General features: G+C 41.5%; 1 protein-coding gene across 1 annotated transcript; it reads left to right on the top strand.

Annotated features, from left to right (window-relative positions):
- On the top strand, window positions 1–15,761 carry OPALIN (oligodendrocytic myelin paranodal and inner loop protein). The gene is made up of 6 exons (XM_054436574.1): window positions 1–109; window positions 3,710–3,745; window positions 7,547–7,579; window positions 9,131–9,250; window positions 10,669–10,725; window positions 12,885–15,761. The coding sequence occupies exons 1-6, from the start codon at window positions 107–109 to the stop codon at window positions 13,059–13,061; spliced, it is 426 nt and encodes a 141-aa protein (XP_054292549.1). The 5' UTR covers window positions 1–106; the 3' UTR covers window positions 13,062–15,761.
- The last annotated feature ends 312 nt before the right edge of the window (window positions 15,762–16,073 follow it).

Genomic DNA, 16,073 nt, shown 5'->3' with positions numbered 1-16,073 from the left:
GTCAGCTAACTGTTCCTACAAATGAAAGACACAAGCCAATAAAGCCAGTGAGAAAGGAGCTTACCAAAGGCAGTGTACGAAGAAGGTTCTTGGGAGACTGTCAAAAATGGTGAGTGAGAGCTGGCATCTCTTCTCAATCGAACTTTCACTTCTTACTATAAAAAAACCTCCAAATTCAATTAAATGTACAATGAAGTAAAGGGACTTTATTTTAAATTATTTTCCTATATGCAAAATATCAATAATTTTTTAAACTTCTCACCTAATATTTGCTGATCTTGTCTTTTATTTTGGTATTAAGGTTTGTTTTTAAACTCCCACATACAAGAGTACAGAGTAGATGTTTCATCTATGTTCCATTTCTAGTTGAAGCAATGGATCTAATCAACGATTTTATCTGTCTTACTTGTTTAATCTGGCCTTTTGTTCTATCATCAGCAACATGAATGGTCATCAATGATCAGAAATTTTCCATCTTTCTTGTTTACTTGTGATAGATATTTGGTTGTGGCTCAATCAAATGAAGTTTGCTAAGTTAGAAGAGAAAACAGAAGAGGGTTCTGTGATTTACTAAAGAATTATGGAAACAGCCTAGGTGTCCATCAGTGGATGAATGGATAAAGGGACTGTGGTTTATATGTATATATACAACTGAATATTAGCTTTAGAATAGGAGGAGACCCTGCCATTTGCCACGTTTGTCCTATTTGGACCTGGAGGACATTATGCTAAGTGAAATAAGCCAGACACAAAAAGAAGAATATTGTGTAATCTCACTTCCTTGTGAAATTTTTTTTTTTTTTTTTTTTTTTTTACAAAAAGTATTATTAAAAGGAGTAGAGCTCAGTCTTTGGAGTTAGGAAGATCTGTGATCTAACCTGATCTCTACCACTTAAAAGCTGGTGAGCAAATCCTATCTTGGTCTCAGTTTCCACAGGTATAATATAGGAATAATAGTGCTCCCTTCATGGGGAGGTTGTGAGTATGGGGTCTTATACCCAGCACACCTTCAAAAGCAGTAAGTTTTTATCCTGTCTCTTCCTCCTTCCTCTCACAAACTGCAAACTTATAATGAAGGACGTTCAGCCACTGAGATCCCAAAATGCCTTCAGAATCATTGTGTAGATACTGCATAGTGCTCAGACCAGCAGTAAGCAATAATTGCATTGTATCAAATTCTAGTACTTTGATTATCGCTAACTCATGCTTGCAATTCCATTCCACAAGAACTTTCCTATCCTTAGCTCTGTGCTGGCCAGGCCATAAAGAATATGCTACCACGTGATCCCTAAAACACAAAGGGTGTTTTACAGTTTGGGAGAAAGGAGCTGCCACAGATGACAGCTGTACGGTATTCCCTTGTGAAGTGGGCAAGGCAAGTTAATAGTATCCCATTTTGAGAATGGGAAAACTGAGCCTTGGAGAATAGATTTGTTGTGAGAAAATGGAGACCAGAGGGTTTGAGTGACTTATCCAAGACTACACAGCTCCTAAGTGGCTAAGTCTGGACTCGAATTTAGATCAGGTGGCTCCAAGCTCAGGGTTGCATCACCCCACTCAGCTGTGTCTCTGAAGGGCACTGCATCAGATTCTTCTCTACCCTAATTTGTGTGATGTTTTTCTCTCCATGAGAGCACTGTACTGTGTTTTTACAAAATATGAGTGTCTTTCTAAAATTGGCCAAAATCTCCGTCATCCAAATGTTGATAAACAACACATGCAATGGCCCACTTGTTGCTGCACCCCCTCTTCTACTGTCCTCCCAAAGGAAGCTTTGTCTTAGGGCTGCTGACGTCAGTCCTCAGTGCCCACTGATGAGATAAGGCTCTGGGCAGCTGCATTCAGTGCAGCGACCATCCAGTGTCCTTGCAGCACCTGTTGGTCTGGTGCTAGCGTGAAGAGCAGTGGTTAGGTCCCTTGAGCAAGAGGACCCTGACCTAAGAGGCCCAGATGTCCCTGTGTTCCACCGTCATCCCAGAAGCAGAGGTGCACAGTGCTGTCAGCCTGGGTGCTCTGATTCATCCACAGAGACTACTGGAGTTGCTGGGAAGCCTTGCAGAGTGGCGGAAAAAGGCTGTCACCAGGACACTCAGGTTCTGGTGACAGCTAAGTAGTTGTTTGGACTTGGGAAACCTGTTCAAATTTTTGAGGCTTGGTTTATTCTCTATAAAATGTGGGCGTCCTATTGCCAGGAGGTGGAGAAGTGACAGAGGCACCACTGAAGCGTGCTAGTCGAGCAGGGCCACCTTGATTGAAGGATATAATATTTGGGGCAAAAGCTAGGGGGACTTACACATTCTAGGTGCTTAAAACACTTCTGTTTCACAAAAGATTTTCTTGTTCCTTAACCCATCTGAATTCCAATCCATCAGTAAGTCAGCTGAAATAGGTGTTTTGTCAGTTTTCATATGTTGGGATGAGATCCTCTGTTACCATCTTTCGGGTTGGGGTTGAGTCACATAGACCGGGGCCCATTGGCTGGTTTTGAGATATAGGCTCCAACTGTTCTCATTTGCCCATGAGGTGATTTCTGAGTCCCTGGGTTTCAGTTTCCTCTGCTGGAAAATGAGGGTTTTAAGAAAGATGATCTTTCAGGTAATTCAGGTGTGAAACATGATTCTTTTGGATTCTTTAATGTTTCACAACATTCCTATTGTTGGATAACATTTCATTTTAAAACTTAGTAAATGCATTGTTTCTAGAACGACAGAATCTGGTCTTGGGATGCTGGAAAGACGGGAAGCTGTGGTGTAGACCAAGCCCAGAGAAATATCTGGGGGTCAGGGAGACTGAGGCTGAAGGAGGGCCCAGCCAGGAGGCATTAATCCAGGGTGGCTGGACCCAAGGGGGCTGAGAGTCCAGAAAGTGGGAACAAGACCACTTCTACCCAGGGAAAGAGGGGAAAATAGTTTCACTGGCCGAGTCAGAACAGGTCCACCCATCATTCCAATCTAGGTAGGGAAAGGACTTGGTAAGGAGCAGCCTGGAAAGGCTGGAGTAACAGGGGCTGGGGACAGGGAGGAGAAAAGGAGCCACCTGAGGCCCTGGGCAGACTACTTGCCCTACTGAGCCCACGATCTTTAAATTTGGACTCCATATTTGCGGGAGAGTTGAGACCAGCTATTAAGTGAGGGGAGGAAAGAGAAGGGTTTGCTGTTCCCCTGTCCTCCTGGCCACTTCAGCTCCAGCAGCCTAGAACCTCTGCCTCAGTTGCAGCAAAAACAGAAGCCTTCCCTTTCCCAGGTAAGGATCAGGTGTTCTTGTTAGACCATGCCCTTTGGGGGTCTTACCTTCTACTCCAAGGAGAAAACACAAAATACTTCTAAATTCAACAGTTTTCTGTCTCAAAGGAGTTCTAGGGGGAATAAACATAATTTTAGCCTTTTGCTAACTTTCTAGTCATGTGTTTGCTGCCCTTGTGAATGGGACCCCTCAGGTAATAGCCTTGCAGGCTGCCTCTTCATCTGATCCTGGTCGAGGACCTGGTTGGGGGCAGTGGCAAGACTGACTTGATGCTGAGGGAGGAACTCATGACAGGCTCCTTGCCTCCTCTTCCTTCTTTTGGGGCCAAGACTGTGCATGATGATGGGGGCTGGCTGAGTCTATAGGATCAATGACCTCTCGGAATCCACCAGGGTCAGTGAGTTTGAGGAAGTCAGGAGCTTGCTGACCATCCCTGGGAGCTTTAATGTTTACTTCTGTCTTGCAGAGTTTTTCACTGAACTTCACCCTGCCGGCGAACACAGTAAGTACAGCAGCCCCCATTCACCAGGCAACGCAGAGAAGACCAGTGCAGAATTTACAGTAGGTCTCCAGAACTCACATAAACCTCACACACGGTGATAAGTTACACAGACTTTCTTTTTTTTTTTTTTGAGACAAGGTCTTGCTCTGTTACCCAGGCTGGAGTGCAGTGGCATGATCTTGACTCACTGCAACTTCCACCTCCTGGGTTCAAGCGATTCTCCTGCCTCAGCCTCCTGAGTAGCTGGGATTACAGGTGCGCACCACCACATCCGGCTAATTTTTGCACTTTTTAGTAGAGACGGGGTTTTGCCATGTTGGCCAGGCTGGTCTCGAACTCCTGACCTCAGGTGATCCGCCCACCTCAGCCTCCCAAAGTGCTGGGATTATAGGCCATTTACATAAACTTTCAAAACACACTCAGGAATAGTTGAGAGATGCTGAGAGAATTTATTTCTATTATAAAACTTATAAATACACATTTTGAAAAGGAAAATAGGAAAACAACAACAACAATAAAACACCTAAACTCTCTCAGCAGAAAACTGGTGTAACCCTTCCTGTCCTGTTTGGCGTTACATAAATTTTGACTTTTGTTGCCTTTGTACTATTGTTTTCTTACTCTACATATAATTTTATATCTAAATGTTTTCCACTAGTCTTTATAACCAGAACTGTTATATGGTTAATCACATAATCATGTGATCATATTATGATCGCATAATATTTTTTCAAGTTAATTATTTCTTTAGTTGATTAACTATCATTAGGAATAACTTTGTGATACATGGCATTTTAGAGAATCCTTATCTGCATTTAAGATAATTTCCTTGTATGTATTCTAAAACGGGAATGATTGGGTCAACAAGAATGAACATTTTATGGCTCTTGATTATGGCATTTAGTTGCAAGTCAAAATTGAGGTTTTCAATTGTTGATGGTAGAGTTTCAATCCACAGTTGATCCTCCATCTTCTGTTTGCACATTGCATATAGATAACACTAAGAGCCAAGATTGTTATCTGATCAGTAGTGCTGCTATGGTTGAGCAAGGCATTTTTCTGGCCCAGTTTTTTAGTGGGCTTGGCTGTGCCACATTTTTCTGATAAGTTGTCTAGTTATTCAAAGAAAATAAACTGAATCTTACTCGTAAGAGGACTCCTAAGCCAGTGCTCATTTTACTGAAACATGGGGGCATAGTTCTAGAGAGTAGCATAAAGTTAGAACATTGTGACTTATTGCTGGACCTGTGGTGCCCACCACTGTCTGCCCAGACCTCTGTGAACTGAATACATTGGCACCTGCTCCAGCCTCTGGTGGGCACTTCTGAACCTCCCCAACTTGCTCTGCTTCCCTGCTTCAGCTTCTGGCTGTTGGCTTCAGGCAAATTCCCTAATTCTTCCTCTTTTTCCTGTGAAAACCTTTTCCTTCAATCACTGATGGAAATTTCCCCTGGCTGTTGGAACCCAGCAGGTCCACAGACACTCCAGGTTCTGTGTTATCTTGGCCCATCACATCAAGAGCAGCAAGAAGCCATTTCTTGGGGAGTGGGGGTGAATGCGGTGGAAGAGGGCCCTTATGCGGCCAGTCATCACCCTTTGGAGTACTCTCTTGGTTAACAGCTAATTTCTCTGAGAACTGTCTCTTCACCCCTTTGATCCCGTGTAGAGCAACCAACCATCTTGCTTTGCCTGGTGTTGTCAGTTTTTAGCATTGAAAGTCCTGGGCAGCTCTCTGGACAATGGGGATGGTAGGTCATCCTGCCTGGAAGTCATGTTTCTACTGCACAACCCTTCCACTTCAGTGCAGCTGGGTAGCCTGGGAATGCCAGTGCCCTGGGAATGCCAGTGCCCTGGGAAGTGGGACAGAGGTGGGCACCTGGATCCCTCTCTGTGGGGAGTTTGTAACAGGGCTCCCTGCTGGCCAGTCCCTGCTGAGGACTGAAATGTCAAGTTCAGTCAATTTGTCAGTTCAGTCTATACTGAACTGTCAAGTATGAAAAATGGGACTAAGACAATGCATTAGGCCATGGAGGCCATGTAGCACAGTGGTTAAGAGCATGGATCCCAGAGCCAGACTGCCTGGGGGCTGTCACCTAGGGCTGTGTGATCTCACACAAGTTACTTCACTTCTCTGTGCCTTGCTCCTTTCATCTGTAAAATGAGATCATCATAGTCCTGTTACTATTCACTGGCAGTTGTATAGAATAAATAAGTCAATATGGGAAAAATTCTTGAACAGCCTGGCATATCCTAAGTGCTCCATGGCATTAGCTGGTACAATTAGCAGGAGTTTATCAGGGCAGAAAAATCCATCTGGAGAGAAAGAGAGAAGCAAACATCAGAGAACAGTACAGGCAGAAGGCCATGCTACTCTGGAGCGAAGGAGAAAGGAGGGTGCCTTCGGTTCACACAAGTTCCCCGTTCCGAGCTCCAGTCCCTGGAGAGACCAGCTTCCCACCTGTCCTTGGGCTCCATGGGACACTCCCATACTCTTAGAGTTAACACCTTCCCTTTTTTTTTTTTTTTTTTTTTTTGGTGAAAGCCACCCTGAGTGTCTTTCTGTACTCTGAAGACAGGAAGCCTTACCTGAAACAATGGCTGATTCTTCCTACTACCCTTAGAAACAGAGCACCTTAGGGAAATGCAGGATTAAAGTAATGTGGGTGTGGTGGTGGGGGAGATTGTGATTAGGTCAAAGGACAACCATTTAAGTACCAAGTTTCAGTGCCTGGTCATCAAAACCTTCTTTTGATGGGAGCTTTCTGAGAAAGAGGTCTGGGCTTGGAAGTCAAACATCCAAGTTCAGATTAGAGTTATGATTATCTGTGAAACCTTGGACAAGTCCCATAACTTCTCTGAGATCTATTACATTTCTTTGTAAAATGCAGTTAATAATTGTCAAAAGTCCAAGCCCCAGGACTCCAATATACTTGATGAGATTGCTGAGAGTATTAAATAAATAACAGATCTGGACAGAGCTTTGCAAAGTGTAAAGGGATGACAAGAGTTCATACTTCTGCTCCTCATTCGATCCTCCTAATAACCCTAGAGGCAGCTACTACTATCCCTGTAGATATTGTGTAGATGGAGACATGCAGCCCTTTAGCTTGTGAATTGAGAAATGGCTGTTCTATGGCAGGCAGTGTGAGCCCAGGACCTGTGCTCTTAATCCCACAGCATACCACTTAGTGTAATTTACATAGTTTCCCATGCAGAATTTTGTTCCTTTAGATTTCTTAATCAAGGTAAACTCTTGCCTGAAATATCTTATAAATGAGTGAAATCCAATAACCTTGCTTAAGAGGTGGACCAGAAACATGTAATGCATTCATTTCATGTAGAATTATCCCCAGGAGCATGGATATTTGACAACTTCTGCCGTCTGTGTCATCACATACTTGAAAACAAGCAGGGCTTCCTTAAAGAGCCTTGCTTCCACCATTATTTATATGTGTTTCCCTTCTAGCAATGGGGACAAGTAGGCCCAAAGTGTGCCAGGTGTGCTGACTAGGGACAGGAGGAAGCCCTTTTGTGTTGTAAAATGTGTCACTGCACATCCACAGGGTGAATGATGAAGACATTGCCTGAATTTCCTAATTCTTTTCTCCTTGTAGCTAAATTTTATTCCAATTCTTACCTGGGAAGCAATCAAGTTAGGTTCTGTTTGGTAGTTGTTAACAGAAAGTTTAGCAGAGGGATAAACTTTAGGCTTTATAGCCTAACCTTTGGCAGATTGTCTTGTATAATGTATATTCCATAGACTTTTTGTTCTTTTACAATATATGTTCTTTTTCCATACAGACGTCCTCTCCTGTTACAGGTGGGAAAGAAACGGTAACTATATCACTTAAATTTATAAAATGGGGATAATAATAATGCTCCATCCATCTTGTGCATTTGTTTCGAGCTTTAAAGTTTGATAGGTGAACTGTCACTAAGCACAGAATCTGGCTTAACAATTACTCTTGACCAGCTCCGCTCAAAAGTGAGGGAGAACATGCAAAATCACAGATGGATTTCACAAAGTGTTGAGCAAATGAAGCCAGACACAAAGAGTGCATATCTTATATTTGCATCTATATTATGCTGAAAAACAGACAAAACTACTCTATGGCTATAGATTTCAGAATAGTGGTCACGCACAAGGAGGCTGGAAGGGATTTGAGGGGGATACTGAGATGCTGCTAATGTTCTGTTTCTTGATCTGGGTGTTGGTCTTATGGGTGTATTCCTCATGTGAAAAGTCATCAACTTATATATTTGTGATTCATATACTTTTATTATTCTTCAATAAAATCAATTCCCACCTAAAGTGAAGGTGAATCCATTATTCAATAACAGTTGCACTTTTATAGGGTTTCTGCAGATTATCTTCAATATTTCCAGATAGTCTGCAAATCTGAAAACTTATGTAACTAAAAGCATAACTATTTCCACTCCGATCAAAGCAAAATGGGAATTTGAAAATTAATAGGTTAATGCATTTAGTGCAAATAAATTTTTTTTGAAAGGCTAAATGTCACTTCTATTTATTTATTTATTTTTATTATACTTTAAGTTCTAGGGTACATGTGCACAACGTGCAGGTTTGTTACATATGTATACATGTGCCACGTTGGTGTGCTGCACCCATTAACTCGTCATTTACATTAAGTGCAAATAAATTTTTTAAAATTCGTATTAATATAGTGTGGTAGGGCCAGGCACGGTGGCTCAAGCCTGTAATCCCAGCACTTTGGGAGGCCAAGGCAGGCAGATCATGAGGTCAGGAGTTAGAGACCAGCCTGGCCAACATAGTGAAACCCCATCTCTACTAAAAATACAAAAATTAGCTGGGTGTGGTGGCACGTGCCTGTAGTCCCAGCTACTTGGGAGGCTGAGGCAGAAGAATCGTTTGAATCCAGGAGGCGGAGGTTGCAGTGAGCTGAGACTGTGCCATTGCACTCAAGCCTGGGCAACAGAGCCAGACTCCATCTCAAACAAACAAAAAAAGTGTGGCATATAATAAAAGCTTTTATTTTTAGCCAAACAGATGAAAATGACATCGAATTGTTGCTCTGAATTGTATCTCAGCTTTTCCTACATTGAAGAGACATTTGTATTTCTGTTCTAAAGAATACCTGTTCATATCCTTTGCCCATTTTTCTACTTGATCATTACTCTTTCCAATAGATTTAAACTGCGTAAATTAAGTCCTATGAAAGTAAATCATTTGTCATGTGTGTTACAAACATTTTTGCACAGTATTTCATTACCCTTTTGATTTTGTATATGACGTTTATGATCCATGCAGATTCTTTGTTTTATTTTTATTCTATTGAATTTTTCCTTTATTCTTGAAGACTCTGGGCTTCCCCTGACCCTGTGTTTTTCATTCTGTGCCAGGACTGCGGGCCCTCTCTTGGATTAGCGGCGGGCATACCATCGCTGGTGGCCACAGCCCTGCTGGTGGCTTTACTATTTACTTTGATTCACCGAAGAAGAAGCAGCATTGAGGCCATGGAGGTGATTACCAGCTTCTTTGGGTCCAGATGTATAGGCAGCCATCAGTATTTCAGTGAACTGGCTTTTGGACTAAGGGTATCAGAATTCAGGGCCCATGTCTGTTTCCTGAGGACAGGATGCTGGAAGTTTCTGGGCCATAATTTCCACTGCAGACACGACATTAGGCACCAGACAGAGCTGATTTGTCATAAAACCTTCAGGTCAGTTGAGGAATTCCTGGCAAAGATGGTATTTGGGGTAACAAAAAGTAGCAGTGGAGAGGGACGTCTGTTGCCATGGCAAACACATGTCTGTACAGTGGGTGTGCTTTCTAAAGTTGAGAAACAAAAGCACACAAGCTTCACAAAGAACGGATGCAGATAACGTTAAGAAAGATAGGAGATGAAGAGGGGCTGAGGTGTCCGTGATAGGGATGTATCCAGAAGTATGTGGCTCTATCTATCTTTGCCTTTTTCACACATCTGAAAATGTATAATTCGCAAGGGAATCTATATCCTCCCCATCCAATCCACCCCTCCAATGCCAGACTGTTCTGGGGACTATGCTTAGAATTCAAAGGCCACCTAGACCCATATCCAACAAGGTTCCATGGTTGTGACACAACTGTGTCATGTGGACTCTGGGTTCTAATTCTATTCTCTATTTATTGACATTCGAGGTTGTTATCATATGGGTAAACATTAATTAAGAGACTGAAAATTGAGGTTCTAAACCTGACTCTGCCACTTTATGATTTGTATGATCCTAGACAAGTGCCTTAACATTTAATATGTCTTGGTTAGTTCAACTCCAAAATAGGAGTCATAGAAACTACCCTCCCTATTTTAAGATGTAGGGAAAGTTATAAGGATGAAATGAGATAATGGATGATGAACATCTTTACATGTAAAGATGTGTTGACAAGCTGTAAATTTTAAACACATCAAGAAGTATTGTGGTTAGTGGCAGTATTGTTTAACTAATAGTTTCTCAACCTCTAGTGCACTTTAAAATTATTTAGGAAGCTCAAAATTTCCAATCACCAAAGCCAATTAAATCAGAATTTCTGGATGACAAAGCTGTGGCACTGATCTTGAAAAAACAAAAACAACTTTTTAATTATAATTTCAAACATATACTAAAGTAGAGAGGATAGTATAATGAACCCAATTATTAACTCAGGGCCAATATTTTTTCATCTCTACTCTCACCCTGGATTATTTTTGATAACTCACAATGATATTTCTTGGCTTAGGTATGGGTTTGGTTTGGTTTGGTTTGAGGGGGGATGTTATTAGATGCCTCTGTGCTTGTTTTGTTTGTTCTAATGTACACTCAGATTTAAAAACCACTGATTTTAATCATAGTTACGGTCAAATGCTATAACCCTTCACTTCTTTTTCTTTCTTTCTTTTATTATTATATTTTTTCCAATTTAGGAAAGTGACAGACCATGTGAAATTTCAGAAATTGATGACAATCCCAAGATATCTGAGGTAAGAACTCTTGGTTATACTCTCTATATACCATTCACACAGTAAACAAGCTAAGTGTCTGAAAGCCTTTCACCAAAAGAAGCACAGTATGAGCACATGTGGAAAAGAGATGACCAAGAGGAAGCTCAAGCACAAAGGAGGTTCTCAGTGCATTTTTATTGGCTGAACAGAAATTCAAGCTCCTTTTAATATTAGACAATCAATTTAATATAATTTAGTTTACTGACAAACTAAAATGGAAAACTCATGTGACCATCTCAATAGGGGAAGAAAGTTCAAAAAAATTTAACAGTGATATGAACTCTCAGCAAACTAAAAACAGAATGGGAACTTCCTTGACTTGAAAGATGTCTTTTTCAAAAAATTACAGCTAACATCATACCTAACAGTAAAATGTTGAAAGCATTCTCTTTATATCAGAAATAAAACAAGGATCTTCACTAACACCACTTCTATTCAATATTATACTTTACATCCTAGTCAATGAAGTAGGATTTTTAAAAATTAGAAAGTATAGGTCCGGTGCAGTGGCTCACGCCTGTAATCCCAGCATTTTGGGAGGCTGAGGCGGGTGAATCATCTGAGGTCAGGAGTTTGAGACCAGCCTGGCCAACATGGTGAAACCCCGTGTCTACTAAAAATACAAAATATTAGCTGGGTGTGGTGGCGGTCGTCTGTAATCCCAGCTACTTGGGAGGCTGAGGGAAGAGAATCGCTTGAACCCAGGAGGTGGAGGTTGCAGTGAGCTGAGATCGCACCATTGCACTCCAGCCTAGGTGACAAGAGCAAGACTCCATCTCAAAAAAAAAATTAGAAAGTGTAACACTGAAAAGGAAGAAACAAAATTGTCATTATTTGCAGATGGTATGATTGTCGACATAGAAAAGCTAAATCTGGCTGGGTGCGGTGGCTCACGCCTGTAATCTCAGCACTTTGGGAGGCCAAGGCAGGTGGATCACCTGAGGTCAGGAGTTCTAGACCAGCCTGGCCAACATGGTGAAACCCTATCTCTACTAAAAACACAAAAATTAGCCAGGTGTGGTGGCAGGTGCCTGTAATCCCAGCTACTTGTTGGGGGTTGAGGCAGGAGAATTGCTTGAACCTGGGAGGCGGAGGTTGCAGTGAGCCGAGATCACGCCATCACACTCCAGCCTGGGGGACAAGAGCGAGACTTCATCTAAAAAAAAAAAAAAAAGAAAGAAAGAAAGAAAGAAAAGAAAAGCTAAATCTACAGAAAAATTACTTGAATTAACAAGAAATTTTAACAAGTTCACTGGATACAAAAATCAATATACAAAAGTAATTTACACTTTCAACATCAACAACAATTAGAAAAAGTGATTTTAAAAATTACCATTTGTGATGGTAATTGGTATTTAAATATGTAGAATGCTGTGGAATAAATCTAACAAAAATATGTAATACCTTTATGGAAAATAGTAAAACTTTGGTTAAAAAACCCATTAAATAATACCTAAATAATGGGGGTTACATACCATGCTCCTGGGTAGAAAGTGTTAATAACATAACGATGTCAAACAATGTTGATCTGTATAACAGATGTAATTTCAATATAAATCCCAATCAATTTTTTTCATAGAACTTAATGAGGTTCTTCTAAAATCTATATGAAATAAAGTAGAAAAAGAGTTAAAAAGACACAACTAACAGCTAGGTAGAACAAACAGAAAACAGAGCAAGATGGTAGATTTAAACCCAACCATATCAATGATCACATTAAATGTAAATGGTCTAGATACCCGAATTAACAGGAAGAAATTTCACATTGGCTATAAAAACAAGGTCCAATCATATGATGCCTACAAAACCCACTTTAAATATAAATACACAAATAGATTAACAGTTAAAAGACAAAAAATGAGAAACTTTGTTAACAACAAAAGATAGTTGAGTGGCCTGAAAGCTCTCCCAAAGCAGTAAGATCAGGCAATTGTGGGTCTCTCCTCATTTGTTTTCTGTCTCTCCAGGACCATTGTCCCTCCTTGCCTGTTGTCTAGTGTCTTGAAAACTATTGCTTCAAATGTTGTGTCTGATTTTGGTTATTTCAGGTGGGAGGGTCAATGTGGTTGCTGTTAGTCCATCTTGTATGGGAGAATTCTCTGCTGTAGTTTTTAAAAAAACCTATTTGTTTCCTTAAGAATCCTAGGAGATCACCCACACATGAGAAGAATACGATGGGAGCACAAGAGGCCCACATATATGTGAAGACTGCAGCAGGAAGCGAGGAACCTGTGCATGACCGTTACCGTCCTACTATAGAAATGGAAAGAAGGAGGGGATTGTGGTGGCTTGTGCCCAGACTGAGCCTGGAATGATGCAGCTCAGTCAAGGAGCAGACCTGGCACTGGAACAGGGTTGAAAACCCAGGGTTTTGTACTTGGAGAGGAGAGATGCCAAGCTGCTTCTTAATCAATCCAAATTTCATTTACAGCTCTGGAACACTTTGGGGCTGATTTGTCTCTTTAGGGGGACATCCCCAACATGGTTAATTCCAACTCTCAGATCTTGTGCTTTAGTTAGTACATTGACTCACTAGATGGGGTCCTTAGATCCTGTTCCTGCTCCCAGTGGGAATTTGCTTTTCTTTGTCATTTTGGGAAAGGGGCTTGGTTTCTGAGTGTCTTGCCTTCTCATCTTTTTTTTCATATCCTTTTTCTCAAAAAAGCCATCAGATCTGACTTTCATGGAAGTGTTGCTGAGGTCAGCCTGGTGCAAGTTGGGATACAAATGAAACTTATGCAGGATGTGTGAGAGGAAGCAGTTAATTGTTTCTGAATATCGCAGGGTAGAAATCATGTGGAGCCACACATTCCCTGACCACAGGGAAGCATATGGCTCAATCATGTCACACAGCAGTGGAAAGAATACAGACTCTTAAGTCACACCTACTACTGAGCAGCTGTACAACTTTGGAGAAGTTGTTTAACATTTCCAAGCCTCAGTTTTTGCTTTTTTAAAGGAGGGGAAATATTTGCCTCATGTCATAATTGAAAAGATTAAATACGAAATAAAGGGAAGTGTCTGCTACTTAGTTGCCAGTCAAAATGTTAGTTCTCTCTCTCTACCCCCTTCCTCCTACCTCTTCCCATATTGCTTGCCTGATAAAATAGCTAATCACCAGTATTTGTTCCCCGTAGTCACAGGGTCACACAAGGGAACATTTAGGGCAAACTTTCTCCATGGTCTGTGATCCAAATTGTTATCTAAAGATGATTCTAGGTGTTGCTGGTAGTATGTGAATCTTCCAATCTAGGTGTGATTGTGTCCTCATATGAATCAGGAAAAGGCAGGTTCTTACAAGTTCCAAATTCCAAATACAGAGACTGGTGGTGTTACATTTAACCTTAAAGATGTTAATGTTGATGGAAATTCATGTTTCATATTAAAACAACACTTTGTCTTTACAATGAAACATTTTGCTTAATTTTTAAAGTAAGACATTACGATACCTCTGATGGCAGTTCCTCAAATAACTTTAACTTTTGTGCTTTAGGGATAGTTGTTAAAGTTACAGCTTCTTTTATTTTATTTTTTAAAGGCTTCAGATTAAACAAGAGCCCTTAAGCCCATGCCTAGCATTGCCGCTTCAGCTTGCTGAGGACTGTCTCCAAGGAGTCCAAATGGAAAAGGAGAGGCCGCTTCAAATGGTGTTGGCCCATTGAACCTATTGGGCAAACTATAACCAGGTTGCCTTATTTTGGGTGGATTACTCCAGGTTAGGCCACCCTCCAGCTTTCTTTTATCCCAGTAATTCCTCTTCCCATTTTCCAATCCATCGCCAGCCTTCTTTTTTGTTTTCTTCTGTACTCTTCTTTTGCCTTCAATATGAATTTCATTTCCTCTGTGACTTTGGGCAGACTTCCTTCTAGCATGTGTCAGCTACCCTACCACCCACCTGGCCTAGGAGACACATCATTCATTGCTCCTACTTGTGTCTGTAATCAGAGAGTATTTAAGGAGGGCAGTTCTGCGATGGACTGTGTGTGTTGAAAGTAAAGATGGGGGGGCGCAGGGAAGGCAAGAGTTTCTCCAAGAGATTATTAGAAATGAGGGCTGCATCTACTCTGTGGGAATGGAGAAAAGAACCAAGTCCTTGGATATCATGGGGGAAAGCTGTTTGGCAGAAAGAAAAATCAAGAGGACCCAAGTGGATGGAGACAGGACCACAGCAATGGGCCAAGGAGCAATGTGCCTGCCATTCAGCCAGCTTGGGACAGGCTTTCACTTTCACTCCCATGAGAAAGCTTCCAGGCAGCCTGGTTCCCCCATGTATAGCCATTGCCCTCGAGCAGGCCAGGCCTCCCAGTGGGAAGGCCTGGGTCCAGGGAATCTTAAGTTCATCCACCAGCTCCACGAGCCACACAGATATCCTAGAAAATATTCCTTTCTCACACAGGGCTTCTGATTACTCAGAAACATGCCCCTCTTCCCTGAATAACCAAGAACACGTTCTATAAATCCAATCTCTGGCCACATGTCAACACCTGCTCTTCAAAGCCCTTTTTGAAACTCAGTTTTGTGCCAAGTCCTCTGGATCTAATTACCTTAAACAAGCAGATTTAGCCATTTTTAAACAGACGTTCCCAGTCATCCTGGTGCTTGTACTTCTCTTACATGTCATGAAGGACCTTGGATTTACTGAGAACTCAGCCGTGGCCTTGGCTTTGATACTTACAGGTGTCAGCCCTTGGGCCGATAGTTGATCATCCAGAGCCTCAGTTCTGTACTTGTAAAGTGGAGACAGCAGTTCTCATCCTCCTAGCCCATGGGGTGGTTGTGAAGCTGGATTGAAATACGCATGTGACTAAGCCATGTAGCTATAAATTGAGGGATGACTTGTATCTTGGATCACTTATTTTAATTCTACTTATAATCCATGGCTTAGAATCTTTATTTAAACATTGTTTCTATTAAACTAGAAAGGTTCAGCATTTCTGTCATTTACTTCTGCTTTGATACATAAGAACTTATTTTGGAATGAAGTGAAAAGTAAAATGGCCATTCTTATGAACCTACAAAACGTTTGTGGCTTTTCTTTGCCTATATTAGAGAACACTGGCCCTGTCCTTGGAACCAAGATTATCCCAGGGATATTCCCGATATTGGCACTTTCTCTGCCAGGCTAGAAGACGTTCAGTCTTTCATGGAGGGCAGCCCTGTGTGGTAAGCAAAATGATGAGACCCAAAGTCAGAAGCTCTGCTTCCCTAACCCAGAGCTGCTGGTAAGTTAAGAGTGACCTTAGGCAGGTTGCATGATGTGTGTGGGTCTCATTTCCTCCTGTATCTTCTGGTGTTTGAATTGGTTTATCTCTAAAGTTACATCCATC

The sequence above is a fragment of the Pongo pygmaeus genome, chromosome 8, assembly GCF_028885625.2.
Source record: "Pongo pygmaeus isolate AG05252 chromosome 8, NHGRI_mPonPyg2-v2.0_pri, whole genome shotgun sequence".
NCBI classification, from domain to species: Eukaryota; Metazoa; Chordata; class Mammalia; order Primates; family Hominidae; genus Pongo; species Pongo pygmaeus.
Note: the sequence above shows the minus strand (reverse complement) of the source record. Positions and strands in the feature narration are given on the sequence as shown.